At 54.2% G+C, this 20,710-nt stretch overlaps 1 protein-coding gene, 1 non-coding gene and 1 pseudogene across 7 annotated transcripts; 2 read left to right on the forward strand and 1 right to left on the reverse strand.

Moving 5' to 3' along the window:
• The first annotated feature begins 748 nt into the window (after positions 1-748).
• LOC120370230 lies at positions 749-2,643 on the forward strand (annotated as a pseudogene).
• Positions 2,644-3,430: 787 nt separating this feature from the next.
• Positions 3,431-16,852, forward strand: WDR55 (WD repeat domain 55). 6 transcript variants are annotated; one of them, XR_005584168.1, is made up of 10 exons: positions 3,431-3,548; positions 6,899-6,958; positions 7,157-7,299; positions 8,432-8,532; positions 9,289-9,376; positions 10,430-10,609; positions 11,007-11,106; positions 11,438-11,607; positions 12,714-14,235; positions 16,323-16,852. XR_005584168.1 is itself a non-coding variant. In XM_039486710.1 (10 exons), exons 3-10 carry the CDS (start codon positions 6,953-6,955, stop codon positions 13,033-13,035), a joined length of 1,110 nt encoding a protein of 369 aa, XP_039342644.1. In that variant the 5' UTR covers positions 3,460-3,548; positions 4,649-4,874; positions 6,899-6,952; the 3' UTR covers positions 13,036-14,243. The 6 variants fall into 6 exon arrangements, 5 of the variants coding, with proteins under 5 accessions (XP_039342642.1, XP_039342644.1, XP_039342645.1 ...); XM_039486710.1 differs by lacking the exon at positions 16,323-16,852 and adding an exon at positions 4,649-4,874 and having other exon boundaries at positions 3,460-3,548; positions 12,714-14,243; XM_039486708.1 differs by lacking the exon at positions 16,323-16,852 and having other exon boundaries at positions 12,714-14,243.
• A 3,139-nt stretch (positions 16,853-19,991) lies between these two features.
• TRNAL-CAG lies at positions 19,992-20,074 on the reverse strand. The gene has a single exon. It is a non-coding gene; the product is annotated as a tRNA-Leu (tRNA).
• Positions 20,075-20,710: the final 636 nt, after the last annotated feature.

Genomic DNA, 20,710 nt, shown 5'->3' on the forward strand with positions numbered 1-20,710 from the left:
AAAGGTGAAATCCTGCCCCTTCCCTTATTGAAGTCAAGGGCAAACGCCTGCTGAGGAGAGATGCAACCAGCAGCGGCAGGACCTGAAAGGGGGAAAGGGTTGGGGTGGAGGAGAGGAGGAAGATTCACACCAGACAGCAGCAGCAAGCCGTGGGAGCCTGGGAGAAGGGTCAGATCAGGGATGGGAAAAGGCGATGGGGGGGGGGGCACCATGGCCCAGGTGTCGGGAGGCAGGGACGGCTGTGCTAGGGGAGGCAGAGCGGGTGCAAGGATGTTTCATGCCCTAGGCGAAACTTCCACCTTGTGCCACCCACCCCCGAGCCCTGTGGCAACCCTCTGCCCTAAGGTGACCCCCCACGGGGCTGCCCCCCCCCCGCCTAGAGGCACCTCCCCCGCGGCAGCTCTCCGTCCTGAGGCACCCCCCGTGCAGCAGCTCCCCCCCAGTCAGCTCCCCCCCGGCCCCGGGGAGCCATGCAGCAGCTCCCTGCCCCAGCTTACCTCTGCTCCGCCTCATCCCCAAGCACGCCGTCGCCGCTCCACTTCTCCCACCTCCCAGACTTGCGGCGCCAATCAACTGTTTGGCGCCACAAGCCTGGGAGGGAGAGAAGCAGAGGGGGTGGCATGCTCAGAGGAGGAGGCAGAGCAGAGGTGAGCTGGGGTGGGGAGAAGTTCCCCTGCATGCCACGCCCCCCCTTACTTGCTGCAGGCGGCCCTCCCCGCACTTCCCTGCCCCAGGTCCCTCCGCCTAAATGCCGACGACAATCAGGGTGGCCACTGAAGGACCTGAAGTGCCGCCTCCCAAATTCTAGTGGCCTAGGCAACCTCCTAGGTCACCTAATGGGTTGCTCCGGCCCTGAGCCGATGCCCGGAGTGCTAAATCCAATCCCTGCACTGCCACGATTGTCCCTCCCCCCTCCCCCGAGGCAATTTACAAGGGGCACAAGCTAAAGAGGAGGACATGTGACTGCCCCAGGTGTCTCCTCTGCCAAGTGACACCCTCCACCCCATCCAACCTGGGGCTGCTTTGTTCTCCCTGCCCCACATTACCTGTGGTGAGGGGCCCGTGGGGTTCCGTCCTTCTCTCCCTGTGCCTTCCCCCTTCCCCAAACAAGTTTGACTTACTCTCCCTGGCAGCTGGGCAGGGAGTGGGACAGAGCCGCTTCTGCCGGAGAGAGCCTGGCATCACCTCTGTAAGACTGTCACCCATTCCCAGCTTCTGGCAAACAGAGGCTGGGACACCATCCCTGTCCATCCTGGCTAATAGCCATTGGTGGACCTATCCATGAACGTATCTAGTTCTGTTTTGAACCCTGTTGTAGTTTTGGCTTTCACAACATCCTCTGGGAAAGAGTTCCACAGGCTGACTGTGCATTGTGTGAAGAAATACTGCCTATTGTTTGTTTTAAACCTGTTGCCTATTTATTTCATTTGGTGACCTCTAGTTCTTGTGTTATGAAAAGGAGTAAATAACACTTTCTTGTTTACTTTCTCCACACCAGTCATGATTTTATAGCCCACTATCATATCTCCTCTTTTCCAAGATGAAAAATCACAGTTTTGTGGAAGCTGTTCCATACCCCCCAATTATTTTTGTTCCCTTTTCTGAACCTTTTCCAATTCCAATATATCTTTTTTGAGATGAGGTGACCACATCTTTATGCAGTATTCAAGATGTGGATGTACCATGGATTTAAACAGAGGCAATATGATATTTTCTGTTTTATCTATTACCATGAAATTTGTAATCCTTTTTGATGCAATAAAATTACAATAGCTCTTTGTGGGTGTGTGACTCCTGGTGGGTTGCAGGCTAGAAGGGGTGGGATCATAGAATATCAGGGTTGGAAGGGACCTTAGGAGGTCATCTACTCTAACCCCTTGCTCAAAGCAGGACCAAGCCCCAATATTTGCCCCAAATCCTTAAATGGCCCCCTCAAGCATTGAACTCATAACACTGAGTTTAGCAGGCCAATGCTTAAACCACTGAGTTATCCCTTCCTCTCGCCCTGCCTGTTATCAAACTGAGCTGTAGGCTCCACTCCTGGTGCTGCCCATCTGTCAATTCCTTTCAGTTTCAGCTTTGCAACCATACTCCCACCGGAACCCAAAGACTTTGGTTTCCCATAAACTGCCCGGCGGGTCATGGGAATAACGCTGCCGGATTGCTAGTTCAGGGGCCCCTAGAGAAGAAGAGAGAAATGGGGCTTAGAACCTTTGCCTAGGGTTTGTCTGCCATTGCCTAGAAACAATGCTTCAACAATGAGCTGGTGCGGACAAAGACCCTGGTGAAGAACTGCATCGTTCTCGTTGACAGTACCCCATACCGACAGTGGTATGAAGTCCACTATGCCTTGCCTCTCGGACGCAAGAAGGGCACTAAACTGACTCCTGAAGAGGAGGAAATCTTAAACAAAAAGCGTTCAAAGAAGATCCAGAAGAAATATGATGAGCGGAAGAAGAATGCCAAGATCAGCGGCCTCCTGGAGGAACAATTCCAGCAGGGAAAGCTGCTTGCTTGCATCGCCTCCAGACCTGGACAGTGTGGCTGAGCAGACGGCTATATTCTGGAAGGCAAAGAACTAGAATTCTACCTGAGGAAGATCAGGGCCAGCAAAGGCAAATGAATGTACGATACGCAACTAAAAGACCGAATAAAAACCCCTGAGTCTTGTTAATAAAAAACCAAACAAACTATTTTTCCAAGTGGAAGGCTCAGTTTTCTAAGCAAGCCATGTCCTGTGTTTAAAATAATAAGTTTGCAATTAAAATGACTGTGACACCTGGGCCAAGACATAGGCCTGCTGGGTACTAGGGCAGTGCCAACAGCTTTCTGGTGCCACTGCTCTGCCTTATTTACTGTGAGAAAATACCATCTTGCACAACTAGGCAGGGAGCAAAGCCATGTGTGTCGCCCAGGGCATGGCAGAGCTGGGCAGTGTGAGAGATTTGGCCCATGGAGTCAGATCCCAGCCTGGCTAAGACTTGCCTCTTTCTTACTGGAAAGCTGGGGGCAGTTTTCCACCTCTGCTAGAGAAGCACATTCCCAGCCTGTCTAGTGCACGTGGCGTGAAGTAGGGCCCCCCTTCTGGGCCAGCACTATGCGGCCCAGGGCCTTTACTAGAGACTGATGTGTCAGCCAGGGCTTTTCAGTGCGCCCCACGCACTCCCCTCCCTCGAAGCTCGGTCTCAAGGCTCTGCGGGGCTGGAGGTTGAGAGCAATGATCGCATGAGGAAGCGCTGAAGATCCGCGGGGCAAAAGGCCAGATAGCGCCCGCGGGCCTCGAACCCCCGGAGGGGCTGGGTTTTCAAGGAGTTGAAATCATGAAGTAACCGCTGAGCTAAAGCCGGCCCGCTTGCGTAAGCTGTCCGAGAGCTCTAAGAGTTCTCAGTGGGGCGGCGCCATGCAAATAATTAAAGCAAGAAATTAAACATTATAGGGTCCTGGACGGGGAAAGGCCAGCCCGGCGCCTACCGCAAGCGCCTGGCTGAAACGCATCCACTACTCCCCTGCCAGGACCGATCCGTACCAAGATGGCGGCGCCCAGAGAGGTGAGCACGAGCCAATTCCTGTATCAGAGCCGGTCACTCCGTCCCCTCCTGTCACGGCCCGAGGCTGCAGCGTTGGGGGGGGAAATGCGCCCTGCCCCATCCCCCTTGCCTCGCGGGACCCTGTTCTGCCCTCGCTGTCCCCGGCCAGCCAGCGGCCCTCGTGTCCAGGTCGGGCCGTAGCCTTTCTTGGGCTGCTCCCGCGTGTGCGGAGCTGCAGATCGACCCCTCGGTGCTGCAGCCGCATCAGAGAGAGAAGCTGCTGGTGGGGGACGGGGGACAGGAGGCTGCTTGAGGCTTTTGGCGCACGGTAGCGGGAGGAAACTTTTCTTTCCCTTCCCCCCACCCCCTTTTGGAGTAAGGAAGGGAGGTTTGTATCCCTCATTTCCCGATTCAGCAAACCTGGACATCGACTCCCTGGCTCCCGGCACGAGGACAGCCTTGTCACTGCTGCACCCTGCACTCATGGGCAAGCAGATTAACTCGATGTTCCTGCCAAAGTGCTCAGGAGAGGAGTTAAAATGATTAGGGGGATGGAACAGCTTCCATCTGAGAAGAGATTAAAAAAACTGGGATTTGTCAGTTTGGAGAAGAGCTGACTAAGGGGGGTATATGACAGAGGCAGCAGGTTTAAAACAAATAATAGGAAGTATTTCTTCACACAATGCACATTCAACCTGTAGAACTCCTTGTCAGACGATGTTGTGAAGACCAAGATTATAACTGGGTTAAAAAAAAATTTGATAAATTAATGGAGGGTAGGTCCATCAATGGCTATTAGCCAGGATGTTTGCCAGAAGCTGATGATGGGATGGATCACTTGACTGTTCATTCCCTCTGAAGCACCTGGCATTGGCCACTGTGGGAAGACAGGATACTGAGCTAGATGGACCCTTTGGTCTGACCCAGTGTAGTCATTCTTCTGTAGTAGCTACTAGAGTTGGTATTTTAAATATCATTAGCCTTCTGCGTTAATGTCTCATTGAGATGAATGGGCTAGTTCACCCCTGAGAACTCTGGTTACAGGCTGCCTGTAGGCCTGGGTGGACCTGCCTATGTGTTAGTGTTTGGATTGCACTTGAAAGTTGTTTTTTTTTTCACAGGCATCAGTGCTACTGACTTGCTGGCTTGTTTGTGTTGTTTCTAAAAGGAGTGCTGAGATTCCTGAGCATGATTCTACAGCAATTAGTTTGTCCCCCTTATACTTCGGGCCTTGACCTGCTTGCATCATATCTGGCTTTTGCTGGCATTGTCTGTCTGCACTTTTGATTCAGTACATTCACCTCTTCAACTGTGTCTACACAGGAACTCGCACTGGTCTAACCAAAGGTGTGTTTTTAAACTGATTCAGTTACACCACAGCAAACCCCTTTATGGACACACTTGTATTGATTTACACTCATTTAACTAAACTGGTTTTTACACAGATTTAGTTAAACTAGTCCAATTCCTGTGTGTAGACCAGGCCCAAGACTCTGTCCACGCTACAGGAGAAGGGCTGTGTTAACTGATTCCATTTTTATAAACAGTAGGTGTTCCTTTTGCATCCCCTGCGGGTCCTTAGCAGCAACTCTTCTTCCTCAGTGGAGCCCAGTAGCCCTGCCCTTCTCTTTGTGCCCCATGGAGGACTCAGGGACATTTTGTCTTCCCTTTAACCTGCTGTGAGGGGAGCAGCTGTCATAGTTCAGGACAACTGCACCTGTACTCCCCTCAGCTGGGTGGAAGCACATGCCTCTCTCCCTCCTGACTGGGGTTTTTCTTGGCTGCACAGTTCCCTGCCTACACTGTGTTATTCCCAGCAAGCCAGGCAGCCTAGACAGGCCAGTGGCTGTACTTTGCTCTTCCTCTTGAGAGGCTTTAAGCAGTGTAATTGTGCACAGTTACAAGTTACCCCACAACTGTTTTCTAAGCAAGCACATTTATTCTGAAGGGTGAAAGCATTATAGAGAAAACACATTAAAACAAAGAATGCTAATAAGCTTTCCAGAGATCACCCCCTCACTCCAACAAGGGCTCTGGTGAAGTCAGTCCTTCAAAGCCCACAAAGGGCTTTTTCTGTGGCTACAAGTTCATAACTAGGGCCCTACCAAATTAACGGTCCATTTTGGTCAATTTCACAGTCAAAGGATTTTTAAAATAGTAAATTTCATTATTTCAGCTATTTAAATCTGAAATTTCACGGTGTTGTAATTGTAGGGGTCCTGACCCAAAAAGGAGTTGTGGGGAGTCGCAAGGTTGTTGTAGGGGCGGTTGCGGTACTGCTACCTTTACTTCTGCGCTGCTGCTGGTGGCGGTGCTGCCTTCAGAGTTGGGCAGCTGGAGAGCAGCGGCTGCTGGCATGGTATGATATTGCCACCCTTACTTCTCCGCTGCTGTCTGGAAGGTGGGCCCTCAGTCAGCAGCCGCCACTCTCCAGCTGCCCAGCTCTGCAGGCAGCAGTGCAGAAGTAAGAGTGGCATGGTCTGGCATTGCCACCTGTACTTCTGTGCTGCTGCTGGCAGGGTGCTGCCTTCAGAGCTGGGTGCCTAACCAACAGTTGCTAGCCTCTGGCTGCCCAGTTCTGAAGGCACCGCGGAAGTAAGGGCGGCAATACCACAATCGCCCCCCTCTCCCCCAATAACCTTACAACTCCCCTGCAACTCCCTTTTGGGTCAGGACCCCCAATTTGATAAACGCTGGTCTCCTCCATGAAATAAGTATAGTATAAGGTAAAAGCACACAAAAGACCAGATTTCTGGTCCGTGACGTGTTTTTTCATGGCTGTGTGTTTATTCATAACAGCTTCAGCCCAGAACAAGTACATCCGTGAATAGGTTAGTCTGTCCTTTTACAGCCTGGGCCTTTGATCTTCAGATTCTGGAAACAGATAAGCAGTAGACAATCATCCTCTCCTCAGGAGATAGTTCTAGAGGGCTTTTGCATAACTAGAGTTGAGAATTTGCATTTTCCTCCCCTAGAGATTCCCCCACTTGACACTGTCTGTCCAAAAGCTCATTCTGGGCTCATTATTCAGTATAGTCCTTGGAAGTTCCAACTCATATCCCATCTCCCCTCTAGCAAGGTCACATACACTCCTCGATAACACGTAACCTTTATGTTTGATACAGTGGACTCAAAAGATACTTAGTTCAATGGGATTTTTCCAGGCTATAGCAGGAAATAGTCATATCTGTCATAGTAGCATCTCCTGGGTCCTAGCCCCAGGGGACATTTCTTGCTGGGGCTGGAGTGGGCCCATTTGTCTTGAGTGTGTTCTCTTGGTTGTATCTGATTGGAGGCAGCGCTGGCGACCTGCTTCCCAGGATGCACCTTCCCTCACTTAAATCTGATGATCTCTTTCTCCTTCCCCCTAGGGAACGTCTCAGGAGCTGGAGGCAGCCGTGGAGGAGGAGGAAGATGCAGGACACATGCAGGTCGGCTCCCCCCTTTGGATGCATGTCAGATTAGCAGTGGGGGCTCTGCTGGTGTCCCCATGTATGTGGGGAGGGTTCAGTAGTGGGGAATCATCAGCCCTGCTAGCAGCCGCTGTGTGCACATGGGTGAGAGTGGAATTGAGCATCCCGGTGGTGTCTTGGCTGACCATCTAGCTCATGTCTCTCTACCCCACAAAGGCAGATCCGGAGCAGGAGGAGCCGGAGCCCAGGCTCCGAGACACCCCAGAGGACATCTCCTTTGAAGCTGCTGCCAACACCATTGCTTTCCACCCCAGCCAGGACATCCTTGCAGCCGGCGATGTGGATGGCGATGTCTATGTGTGAGTTGGATCTATCTGAGAGAAGAGCACTGTGTAGATAATCAGCAACAGACCCTAGCACCAGGCAGTGCAACCAGGGAGCTGCAAGGAAACCCCCGGGGTCAGCACTGCCCAGGAGGCAGAGAGAGAGGGGCCCCTATGGGGTGTATACTATGGGTAGGAGTCTGTGACCCCATGGCCCATCCAGCCCCACCCCACCACTGTCGATAGGAGCCAGGCTCAGCTGCTGGAGGTGACGGAGCCGTGAGAAGTCTGGGGTTTGGGAAGAGGCTTCCTGTGGAGAGTGATGTGTGTTTAGAGGTGTTTTTTTCCATGCTCCAAGGCTAGATTGGCTTGAAGAAACCACTTATCTCTGCAGAGGAAGATGGGGGCTGGGCAAAGCTGCTTCCAGTATCGGACCATTGGCATTTGGGATGGTGTAGCTGGGGACACATCATCCTTCCTCCGCCAAGAGCTTAGACTGGGAACAGGCTCTTGGCTGGCACTGCTCCATTTCATCACTTGACGGTGCCACAAATCTGTCTTGCACTCACACAGGTGTAGCGCAAAGTCTCTGCCTCTTGCTGCACCTGCCATCTCTCCCAGCTGCAATGGTGCCTCTTTAGTGACCTGCCTTGGAAGGCATTAGATTAGATTTCTAGGGAACCTGCCCGGCATTCACAGTCCCTCACAATACCATTGGTTTGGAGATTGGTCTCCTACTAGCTCTGGGGAGTCTCCAGTTCCTGATAGTGAGCGCTGGGAAGCAGGGGTCTCCCTTTGTGGGAGATGACCCTCAATGCTGAGGTGCCACCTGTTCCTTTCCCATCACACAGCTTGGGCTCCTGCTCCACCGGGATCTTTTTTCTTCCATGTGAATCCATCTCCTGAAACCTCTGACTCCTGTTTCCCTTCCACCTCTGGGGGCTGGCGGTGCCCCAGCAATCTGGACATGGCACATCCCCCCCTTCTCCAGTCCTGTACCATGAAAGCCCCCTCTGGACACAGACCTCCTCATTCAAGGCACCAGGAGCCCCTAATCTTGGATCTGAATGCTCCTTCCACGCCCAAAAAGTGTGCTCCTCACCTGAAAGGACAAGACAGGGAGCAGCTCCCCACTGATGTCGCCTTAACACACATGCTTCTGTTTCAGATATTCGTACTCTTGCCTGGAGGGTGGGAACCGGGAGCTCTGGTCCTCAGGACATCACCTGAAATCCTGCCGGGAAGTGTCCTTTTCCCACGACGGACACAGTGAGTGCACCTCCCTTCGACTTTCTCACACCATTGTAGCGACCTGTGCAGACTCGCTGGGTGGAGGTCAAGCTAGCAAGGAGGATGCCTTTCTCTGTCTTCTGGGGAGAAGCCTCTCTCCTTGCACCCTGGAAGGGGGGCTGCTGAGCCTCTCTGGGTCTCAGCCATGCAGCAGTGTGAGGAGTTTGCTGGAGTTTGCTTAGAAGCCTGAGCAGGCCTAGCTGTGCTTGGCTCAGGAAATGTGCTGAGCTCCCAGCCTGTGGATAAGATCCCCCTGCAATCAGCTGTGCCTGGGAGTGAGGGGTCCAGAGAGACTGGGATGTATGGGGGGAGTGTGGAGAGCCAGGGCTGTTGCTGCTTGACTGTTGCACAGTGACTGCTCAGAGCCATGCAGTCAGTCCGTACTGTGAAGACTAGAGATCCGAGAGGTGTGGCAGGGGCAGGGCTCCCAGCTCCCCTTTCTCCTCCCTCACCAGACTGCCAAGGGTTTCCTCCCTGTAGCTCAAAAGTCCCATTCTGCCACAATGTTTCTGTGCCCTAGCATACTGTGTTACGCTGCTCCAGGGCAGGGCTAGGATCCTGGCCGGCTTCATGGCCACAGAGCCCAGGAGTAACAGCGATCCTGGGGGAATCCTGCTGGTGAGGGATAAGCACAGGACATGGGCACTGGAGTTGGGTAACTCGGTGTCACTCCTGCTGCTCTGGTTGCTGGATGGGCTGGGGGTGCTGAATGTATACTGTGTGTCTTGTCCTCAGAGCTCTTCACCGTGTCTAAGGATAAATCCATCCACATCCTGAACGTGGAGGAGGGCCGGCTGGTGACACGCTTCTCCAAGGCTCACAGGTATGTGTCTATAGGGGATTCCTGGCCCCATGCAGCCCTGCCCTGCCCTGCCCAGCGAGGGCCTCCTGGGAACTGGCTGCCTAAGCTCCCTAGAGCAGGAGAGTGGTTCCTCCCTGAGTGTCCTTTTGCTCAGCGTTTCCACTAGAGCTGGCTGCTCCCCGTGGCAGGGAGCTGGTCTCCTGTGCACTCTCTCTTGCCCATCATGTCCATCCCTGATGCTGAGTGCTGCTCGGTGCTGGCTGGGCCATGTGTGGGATGGGGAGCAGGGAAATCTGCCCTAAGGCTGCCATGCCTGGTGGGGCAGTCAAAGATTCAGATGGGAGGCTGGGGCAAAGAGCAGGCCAAATTACCAAAACCCTGGAGCCAGCCATGGGGCCAGGACTGTAGTGACAGCCCGCTGCGTCCAGGTGGCCACCGGTCACCCTCTACCGACCCCTCTGGCTGAGTTGGGCTGCAGGAACTAGCTCTGGAGCAGTGGTTCTCATTTACTGGCGACCCCTTTCACATAGCAAGGCTCTGAGTGCGACCCCTCCCTTATAAATTAAAAACACTTTTTTATATATTTAACACCATTATAAATGCTGGAGGCAAAGCAGGGTTTGGAATGGACAGCTCGCAATCCCCCATGTAATAACCTTGCGACCCCCTGAGTGGTCCCAACCCCCAGTTTGAGAACCCCTGCTCTGGAGGGAGCTGGTTTCCTCCTCCCCCACACATGCTGATAGGAGGCGCTGCCTTCTCCAGATGGCCCCCTTGAGAGGGTCGAGAGCTCCCGGGAGCTCTCTGCTGCCTGAAAATGTTCCCTCACCCTAGGAACACCCAGCATGCTGGGGGTGCCAAACTTCCCCCTCCCCCAGATTCCACCTGTGCTTGGTACCATGACTAGAGCTGCCATGTAGGCAGGCCTCCATGGCAGGGCCTTTGATTGGCAGATGGCTCTCTGAGGTGCCTCTGGTCCCTGCCACAGCGTGGAGCATCTCACAGGGCTGCCTCAGGTAGAAAGGTTCTCTCAGTCCCCGACGTTCCTGGTGACTGGGGCAGGGGTCTTCACAGCTCAGCCCTGAACAGCCTGCTGGTGATAGACGAGCACCTCTTTGCCACGGGGGACGATGGCGGGATGCTGAAGGTGTGGGACCTCCGCAAAGGCACAGCCATCATGGAGATGCGGCAGCACGAGGAGTACATCAGCAGCATGGCCATAGACGAGAACAAGAAGCTCCTGCTCACCACAAGGTGACGTTGGGGTCCTCAGCCACGTGCACCGGGGACTCCTGTGGGCACATCAGGCAGCAAAGCCTGCTCCGGGGGGCCTGAGAGCACGTCCCCTAGGGGAAGAGCAGGTTTGTTCGCACCTTGTTGGTTCTGCTTGTCTAATGCAGATGGCACAGTTGTCTTCGCCCTTGAAGGAGCGGGTAAGTGCTATTATCACCATGGCCCCGACCCTTTGTAATCACTGGAGTTTGTTGTGCTTCTCATCCTGGACAATCCCAAATGGGGGGATCACATATATCCTCTCTCTGAAGTGTGCAGCCACCTCTGGGGGGTATAAAGGTAACACTTGCCAGTTTAGGACAGGAAGTGAGGATTCCCGTGTCTGAGTGAGTGCAATGTACCACTTTGATTCCCACAGCGGCGATGGAACCATGGGTGTCTTCAACATCAAGAGACGGCGCTTTGAGCTGCTCTCAGAGCCTCAGAGTGGAGACCTGACGTCTGTCGCGCTGATGAAGGTAGGCGCTCACGGGCCACCTGTGTGACTGTCCTTCATGTGGGGGTAGCAATTCAGAGCCAGGCTTCCCTGCCTCAGCACTGAGCTGTCCCAGACGTGGGCAGTGGTGAGCGCTCCAGTTCCCTTTAATATTCAGCCATGAGCTCGAAGGACCCTGCGGAGTTCAACATGTGGACTCCCTTGACTAAGAGGAAAGGAGCCCATTCTGTCACACTCCCTGTGCTATCGGCCCCTGACCTTAGCACTCCCTGCTAGAGAGCCCGTGTGGGGAGGGGAGGGTCCTGTCCTGAGCTTCTGCTTTTTCAGCTCTGCCTCATTCACTTCTTGTCCAGAGAGGGAAGAAAGTGGCGTGCGGCTCTAGTGAGGGGACCATTTATCTCTTCAACTGGGACGGTTTTGGTGCCACTAGCGACCGCTTTGCAGTAAAGGCTGAGTCCATCGACTGCATGGTCCCAGTCACGGAGAACGTCTTGTGCACAGGTTCCATCGATGGAGTCATCAGGTTAGAGAGCCCAGTGCCAGCTCCCAGCAGGGAGGCTGGGAAAAGCGGGCTGCCTGCCTTGCTTCTGCTAGCAGGGCTGAGAGGACGTGATGGACTTCTGCTCAGAGGCTTTACAGGGTGTGAATAGCAGGGAGAGTGGGGGGAGAAGGGCCAAGGGGTTAGGAGTATTGGGGTGGAATTGAGGAAAGGGAAAATACACCTCTACCCCAATATAATGCTGTCCTCGGGAGCAAAAAAATCTTACCGTGTTATAGGTGAAACCGCGTTATATCAAACTTGCTTTGATCCGCCAGAGTGCGCAGCCCCGCCCCCCTGGAGCACTGCTTTACCGCATTGTATTCAAATTCGTGTTATATTGAGTTGCGTTATATTGGGGTAGAGGTGTATTTGTCAAAGGCAAATGCAGTCGTGGAATAATATGCAAAGGCAAGAGGGCACATTACAAGCAGACAGGGCAAAGCCCTGGCAGAAGTACTGCAAGGGAATCCCCTGCCCTGATGCTGGGGAATGGACTTCAGACAGCCTACTGGGTTGGATCCCTCTGGGTGCCTCCATGAAAGGGCTGTTGGTGGGAAATCTTGGGAGCTGTGCTGTTAACACCATGAAGGCAGTTAAACTGGAAGGAATCCAAACCCCAGACTGGCCTCGCTGTGCGTTCAGGGCTGTCCCTACTGTGCATTTCATTCTGGGTGCTTCTGTTCCCAGTGCATTTCCCTTCCTGGGTTCTGGCGTTCAGCACTGTGCGGCTGTTGCTGCTGGATTTGGATTCCCAGGGGATGTTTACATTAATTCCTGACAGTGAAGTGAGAATTTATCTCCTTGGAGCTGGATCTACTGAGCTCTCTTACTAAGCCCTGAATTTGGGGCTTAAACCACTTGGCACTTTCCCTCTTCTAAGCTCTCAGCATCCCAGAAGACCCCTGTCTGGTAGGTGGGTAGTGATGGGGTAGCATACAAGGTTATTGGACAGTTGGTCCTGTATTATAGTCTTCTAATCTCCGAGTGCCCCAGAACACCTCCTCTTGGTGGGTGGGTTGACTGGAGTACCATGCATAGTTACTGCGGGAGCTGGCCCTCCATTAATCAAGCTTCTGTTCTTGTCTCAGGGCAGTGAATATCTTACCTAATCGGGTGATAGGCAGCGTTGGACAGCACCTGGGGGAGCCCATTGAACAGCTGGCCAAGTCCCACACTGGTCAGCTGCTGGCCAGCTGTGGCCATGACCAGAAGGTGAAGTTCTGGGACATCTCATCACTCTGCTCCATGGTGGTGGATGATTACCGGAAGAGGAAGAAGAGTGGGCAGCTCAAGGCCCTGAGTAGCAAAGCCTCGGGCAGCAGAGAGGACTTCTTTGCCGACCTGAGAGAAGAGGCAGAGGCACCGAAGGAGGAGCAGGAGGAGGAGAGCCACAGCGATGACAGTGACTGACAAAAGCCCAGTGGCCTCTGGGAGATTCCATCGCCAGGAAGCTCTGGGGGGACATGGACTATGAAGCCAGCAGATTCTACAGCCGTGGGAAGGATGTGTCCTCGCTGTTTTGTGGAAGCAGCTGGAGGCCAAGCTTATTTTCCCATAGAGGACTGGCTCGTCTGGGAGTGTTCCTGCAGGCCAGAGTGCTAGCAGGGCCCTTGGTGCAGCTGAGCTGATGAGACGCAACGTCCCTCTCTCTGCCCTCATTAAAGGCCAATGCAGGTCTTATGGGGAGAGGGGCTGGAACCTCCTGCCAGCTGGGATGACCAGACTTTGTTTGGAAAGAAGCATCACTCCTGATGGGAAAGGAGTTTCTCCAGTTTTCTCTCTCCAGGAGGAAATTACATACCTCAGCCCCCTCTCCACCTTCTGTCCCAGCCCCTCCCTTGTGAGCTCTCACGAGCACCAGATGCCTTATGGGATCAGGGCTGCGCCCTGAATTCCTTCCCCACCCCTGCTGGTTGGCAGGAGCCTGGAGGTGAATGTGGTGGTCTGTGGTCCAGGAGCTCTCTCCAAACTCCTTTGTGCACCAAAGACTCCCTGCAGCGAATAGTGTGAATTCCAGTCCCCTCTGCATGGAGCACTGGGCCAGGGCCCTAGAGCATCTGGCTGTGCTGGTCTAAAGCAGGTGCCTGAGCTCTGGGTGCTGCCTATGGGATGACACAGCAGAGGGTTCCCCGTTGCTCCTGTGTCACCAGAGATGCCGAAAGCCACTTTCTCAGAAGTGCTGCTTAGGCACCTGTAGTAACAAGATGTGGGACAGGGAGGGGAGTGGGAAGAAGAATCCCCCTGGCTGCCAGCCATGTTTCACACCGACCCCCTCCCTGGCCTCTTGAAGTTTGCTACAAACTACTGAGCTCAGAGCCCCTTTGCTGGTCCAGGCGATATGGGCACTGCTGCCAGCTGTATTTCTGTCAGGCCAGGCTCTCCTCAGCCACCCTCACAACTTCTCCTCTCTTTAAAAGTGTCTTCAAGAAAAAAACCCAGCCAGTTGCACCAGCTTCTCTCCAAGCTGAGAAGAATCATGTAGACAAGAAACTTGGACAAGCCACAGTGCAGGGCCCAGGTGCTGCCTGTCTGAGGAGAGTGACTGATTCCCATTATGAATTTGTATGTGAATAAACCATCAGGAAGCCTGTGTCCCGAGCTGGTCGGGGTGTAAGTGATAATCCAGTAGAGTTTGCTGTTAGAACATACTGGCAGTACTAGTCTAACGGTGAGTGTGTGTGTGACTGACAGTCACACTGCTGCTGCTATGGCATCTGCTGACCAGGAGAGTGCGTGCTGTTTTCTGCATGTGTCTCCCCTGGGAATCAGGGAAGCAGATTTGCAGAGATTGGGGGGCAGGAGTTTTGTTGTGCAGTCGGAAGGCGTGGGGACAGGGATGTGGCCCAGTAAGTTACCACAAGGCCTTTCACCTCTGGCCTCTAAGATTCAGATTTGACCTACAGGCTGGGGGAACGCCCAAAAGAAACAACAGAAATTATCTTGGCTCTCCTGACTGAGGGGGCTGGCCTGACATTCCTTACTCAGGTTGACAGCCTGTGGGGCTGGTTGTCACAGGAAGGAGGAGGGAGGTAGCCTGGGGGCGGCGTGCAGTGGGGGGAGAAGCCGCATGGGAGGAGGACTGCAGTGGGCCCAGGTGTCTGGCTGTTGCACCCCACCTCCCCCAGATTCAGTGTCAGCTTCCATTCCTGCACACAGAGCCACTGCAGGCCTCCATTCAGGATACTGGTTTTCCCCGCACTCTTTTGGCTAGTGCCAGGCTGTCCGCGTTACCAAAGAGCAGCTTGGGGGGGGGGTCACCCTAGAGCCCAGACCAGGGACCTAGTGTGACCCTGGAGACAGGAGCTGAGATTTTCCACACGTGCATCTGACCTGTGTGAGCGGGTCGGGTTGCCTATGCCCCCGTGTGCATCTGGAAACCCAAGAAGTGGGGGCCTCATGCTCTGGAGCTGCCCCATCTGTACGAAAGACGAGGGCAACTGTGGGGCCCATTTAGCCCTAAGAGCGGTTTCTGCCCTTGGCTGGGGAGGTGTGAAGGGGAGAGCTGGAAGCCTGTAGGTTATGTTTCTTGCCCTAAGAATAGAGCAGCTGCAGGCGAGCTAGTGCTGTTGCTGTGGGGAAGGCAGCTCTCTGCTGGTCTTGAGATGTCCGAGGCAGCCTTGTGACACCAGGTTCCGTCTCGAGACAGGAAATGCAGCCTCCTGGCTTCTCCCCACCAGGAATAATGAGAGCCTCTTGTGGAGAGGCTGGGGTTGGCTGGCCTGTGCCCCTCTAGGGATAGCCCTGCCCTTCTAAGCGGCCTGGAAGGGAACAGTTCAGGCAGTGAGCCAGACCTTGAGTTCAGGGAGTTTCTTTTTACCTGTGTCACTTTTTAAATAGGCAGAAAGCAGCACAGGGACTGATTTGGGCTAGCACTGGAGTAGATCCCTTTGCATGGCATTTGTGCTGCAGGAGCTGGGAGCTGAGCACCGGGGATCTGGGGAACAGACGGATACTTGCCAAGCTCTTCGCTATGTGTAGGAGGCAAGGAAGAGAAGGTGCCATTGTCTAGGACAGTGGTTCTCAAACTTTTGTCCTGGTGACCCCTTTCAAACAGCAAGCCTCTGAGTGTGACCCTCCTTATAAATTAAAAACACTTATTATATATTTAACACCATTATAAATGCTGGATGCAAAGCAGGGCTTGTGGTGGAGGCTGACAGCTCGTGACCCCTCCATGTAATAACCTCACGACCCCCTGAGGGGTCCCGACCCCCAGTTTGAGAACCCCTGGACTAGGATACAAGAGGGAGTTCATGCAGTTGAGGTTATAGGAAGGCTGTGAAGACAGATCCTCTGAGCTGGGCATGCTGCGGTGCTCACAGACCTTCATCCAAACCTGGTTAGGAGGAGCCCCACGCCCGCCTGCCTTCCCTCCTCTGCTTCTTCCTCCCCCTCCCCCTCTGACACCAAGCTGCCATTAGACCTCCAGCTTCCCAGCCTGCCTGCCTGCCTGCCCTCAACAGCCCCAGCAGAATTGTTGGTAATTTGAAAAAGTCTGGTTCAGGGTGAACAAAATGGTTTTTTTTGTTTGTTTGTTGAGTATTTGTAAATGCCTAGAGTCAAAAAATGGCCAGTGACGGAGGCGCTGCTGTCCCTGCCACCCTTAAACATGTTAGCCCAGTGGATAGACACTCAGCTAGGATGGGATGAGCCTATGGGGAAGGATGGCTGAGGTCTTCTCTGTGGCCTCTTTCTAGGTGGAGACAATTGGAAATATCAGCCAGAGAATCCTATTCACGGCAAATGACACCAAGCTGGACCAGCTGGCTCCCCCCTAAAGAAAATTCCCTGCCTGGGATCACATGGTGTGACACACTGACCAACCCTGGGGCTGAGATTGTACCTGCACACAGGGACCCACCTGACCGCTGTGCCATCCTGTAGCTCCAGGGCTGACCCTGCTGGCAGGCCCTCCCACTGCAATCAGCTCAGCCCAGCCAAAGCCCTGGTGGGCCTGTCCTACCTAACATCCAAGCCTTGGTGGATGGCAAAACTGGTTCTAGGGCAGCTTTTTAACTGTGGCATTCACATAATGTGTGAACCTCGAAGTCCTTCACTTAACTTTTAAACTCTTCCCTTCCATGTGCTTGTCTCTCTGCAGTGAGTACATGGCACCATCCCCCACCCTCTGGGGTGGGGTGGGGATGGAGCCTGCTGGCAGACTGGTCCCCCGTATTTGTTCCTGCTCAGGACATTGTTTCATTCCAGACTTTCATAATAAAACACATTTGGCTGCCTTTAGGGCACTGTGGGGGTTGTGTGCTGTGAACTCCTGCCTCTGCTCTGTTCTAGGTGGAAGGGACAGGTGGGCTCTAGGGCCTCTCTGGGTTCGTCTCTCATGCTGCCATTTCCAAACTGCTCTGCAAGGGCCTGGTCCCTCAGCCTGGGGTAGGTGCTGTTTGGGAACCCCTGCTTCGGCAGGGTTAGTGCTGGTGCAGCGTGCTGGCTTGGCAGCTGTGCAAGGTGAAGGCCAATGGTCCTCATGTGGACAACACCAGGTAGGAAGTAGCATGGTCCGCAATGTCCTATGGCAGGAGTGGGCAAACTACGGCCCGCGGGCTGGATCTGGCCTGCGGGATTGCCACGCACATGGCGCTGCGGGCCCTGCGCTGCTCCTGGCACCATGTTCCTTAGGCCCCTAGGGGAGGGGGAGCAGAGGGCTCCGCATGCTGCCCTCGCCTGTGGGTTCCTCCCCCCGCAGCTCTGGCCAATGGGAGCTGTGGAGGAGAGGTACCCATGGGCGAGGGCAGGGTGCGGAGCCCTCTGCCACCCCCTTCCCCAGGGATGTGGTGCCAGCTGCTTCTGTGAGTGGTGTGGGGCCAGGGCAGGCAGGGAGCCTGCCTTGGCCCCAGTGCGCACCGCTGCCACCCTGGAGCCACTCCAGCTAAGCGGCGCCAGGCTGAACCCCTCCTTCACCTCGCCCCCCAACCCTCTGCCCTGAGCCCCCCATGCACCCTGCACCCCTTCTCTGCCCCAACCCCTTGCCCTGAGCCCCTTCCTGCACACTGCACCTCCTCCCACACTTCCTCCTGCACCCCAAGCCCCTGCCCCACCCCTACATTCATGGCCATGCATGCAATTTCCCCACCTACATGTGGCCCAAGGGCCAAAAAGTTTGTCCACCCCTGTCCTATGGCCTCCCATGGTTAGAAAACACTCACAGGAACAAGGGGCAGGGCCATCTCCGGTTGGTAACACCTTGTAAAAAATGTTGCATTTTTGGGAGGTCAACCCAGGCTTTCTATTGGGCAGCCTCAATAACTAGCCTGACCCAGAGCAGCTAACAGCCAAGGCACACTTCCACATAACTGCTGGAGAACTGGCTCCACTCTGCCAGATGCCTGTTGGTCCCCCTAACTGGCTTTGATTTCTCCTCTCATAAATTAGGGCGTGACAGCAGCACCTCCATGGCACCTCTCAAAGCACTGCTGGAAGGCAAAGTGTGAGCCTCAGGCTGTAGTGAGGGAAACTGAGGCAGAGCTTAAGGCCAATGCTTTCAAATGGCAGTGTCCAAACCATGTCCCTCCAGCCATACAGTTTTACAAGGGCTAACCCCCCTCCCCCCCCAGTTCAGCTCCCTAGGACCTCAGCCCTGCTGCCAACACTTTGCTAGGGAATGAGGGGTGGGTTCCCAGCCATGGCCAGGAAGCTGGAGGACCGCAAGGGGCAGCGAGCAGAAACCGTTGCACCCGAGCTGAAGCTCCCATCTCTGAGCACTAGGCTCTTACCCATCATTGTGCCTGAGATATATACCTCCCCCTCATGTAATTCCTTTGGCTTACCCCCACCCTTGCCAGCCTGGTGAGCATCAGCTCCCCTGTTCCAGTCGTCTGCACTGCATGAGGGGAGGCCTGCTGGGGCAGAGATTCAGAGAGGAGCCTGAATGAAGAATGCCCCCCAGTGTCCCAGAATGGTATCAGCTCCAGCTTCCTGCTGCCTAGAGCTTCTGATGGAACTAACAGGGTGGGTGGGTGGGGGGGGGGTGAGGGGAGTTGTTGCTCCTCTTTTCCTGCTTGGCCCCTCCCTGGCACCACCCTGGAACAAGGGCAGGGCTGTGGAATACTCCACTCCCCTCTGTCCCATGGATGGAGGGGTGTGTCCAGCCCACTGGTTTCTCAACACGTGCTTTGGGTTTAAGCTGCTGTCAAGCAGGGGTCCTGCAGCCCCATCTCTCTCAACCTGGCACCAGTAGGGATGTTTGCCTTTAAGGTTCTAAGGAACAGAAAAAAAAACAGAATTCCCTTTTTGCCTCTTTGCATTGAACATGATACCCTCCCCCCAGCCCATGCCCCATAGGGCCCCTAGCTCCTCATCTGCCTTAGCTTCCTATGGCCATCCTCATTAGTGTAGAATTGCTTCTTGGTTCTGTGCATGGAAGTGTTTTGCCTCGTGCCAAGTACCCTGTGCCCCTTTCCTGCTGCTGCTTCTGGGAGGCAGAGGCAGCAGAGCAAGGTGGGGGCAGACCATGAAGCTCAGAGTTGGGGGCAGGATCCTAGTAGATGGAGGCACAGTTCACTGGTTAGAATGGCCTTCACTCAGAAGGTTAGAATCATACCCACCCTCTCTCCCCAGCCCAGTGCCTCCTAGTGGCCACACACAGCAGAATAGCTCATCTGAGCCAGCACTCCCGGGGTTTCCTTGACTTTGTTCCAGGTACCCTGGCAGCATTGTACTGGCCAGAGAGGCAGAACCTGGCTCTGCTTCCTGGCTTTAAGCCATGGTGATGGTCCCACACCTTCTGGCCTCAGCATCTGCCTTTCCTGAGGAGGCTTAGGGAGCGTGAATTGCTATTTAACAACACTGATTGATGTAAGCCAGTGGTCCCCAACCTTTTTCATGACAGGCACCAGATGACGAGCCACAGAGGACCGTTGTGGCAGATGAGCATCCACCAAAATTCCACTGCCAAGCGGCAATGTCAATAGGTGTCGCTGCTGAAATGCCAACACATAGCATCATCCAGAGGCGTCACCGCCAAAATACCGCCAAAAATTGGCAGCGACGCCTCTGCATGACGCAGCATTTTGGCAGATGCTCATCCGCCGGCCAGTACGCAGGCGTATTTAAGATGCCCCAGCAGGCGCCACGGTGCCCACGGGCACCACATTGGGGACCCTGCTGTAGGCACTGGGAGCAGTGGCTGTGGGGGGAGGGGTCAAAGGCTGTCTCATCCTCACTCTTCTCTGTGCAGTCGATCTTTCCTAGCCTGCCATTAGGCGAGAGATGCTGCCTGTCTCTGGAATACCTGGCTGTGAGATACAGAAAAAGGCTGCACCCTATATAATATCACAGGCATAACAGCTTATGTGAGGCATTTACCACTTTCTCGGCTGCTTTCAGGAGTGGATTTCATAAAAATGATGTTTTGTCAGAAGTGGGATTCGAACCCACGCCTCCAGGGGAGACTGCGACCTGAACGCAGCGCCTTAGACCGCTCGGCCATCCTGACAGCTGTGGTAAAAAAAAACCCTCCTGAAGGGTTGCTGTACTTAATTGCCAGGCCTACTCCTTCCAGGCACTTGTAATGCTTTGCTTTTACCCAGCTGCACTCCCTGCTATTTCCTCTCCTTCTGCTGCATGCAATGGGTTCGTGGTAAGCTGCCACCCTGTGGCTATTTTGAGCCATGCAGTTAAACTGACTGCCATCTTCCCCCAGCTTATAGTATCCTTGCAGCCCTGTGACGCCAGGCACAGCTGTACCACTTTGTTTAACCTACTGCCGGTGCCCTCACTTGTAGCACAAAAGACAGCCAGGCCTCACCCCAACAGCTGGCAGGAGACAGGCACACTGGCATTTAGGAAGAGCCCCCTGGCTGGCTAATCAGACCAAGACTTTGAAACCAGAAGAGAGGATTTTGGGTCAGGCTGTCAAAGGTATTTAGGCAGCACAGCAGCTTAGGCACTTTTGAAAAATCTCATGAGGCACCTAAGTACCTTTAAAGATCCAGCTTTCAGCACCTCGCCACTTCAGACTCCACCACAGTGGCCTTGCTTCACTGACTGATCTTCTGTGAGCCAGCCCTTTCGCACCCATTGCAACAAGACACTGATGATTACCTGGTCTGTTCATCCCCTCTGGAACACC

Source organism: Mauremys reevesii, linkage group 8 (assembly GCF_016161935.1).
Source record: "Mauremys reevesii isolate NIE-2019 linkage group 8, ASM1616193v1, whole genome shotgun sequence".
NCBI lineage: Eukaryota > Metazoa > Chordata > Testudines > Geoemydidae > Mauremys > Mauremys reevesii.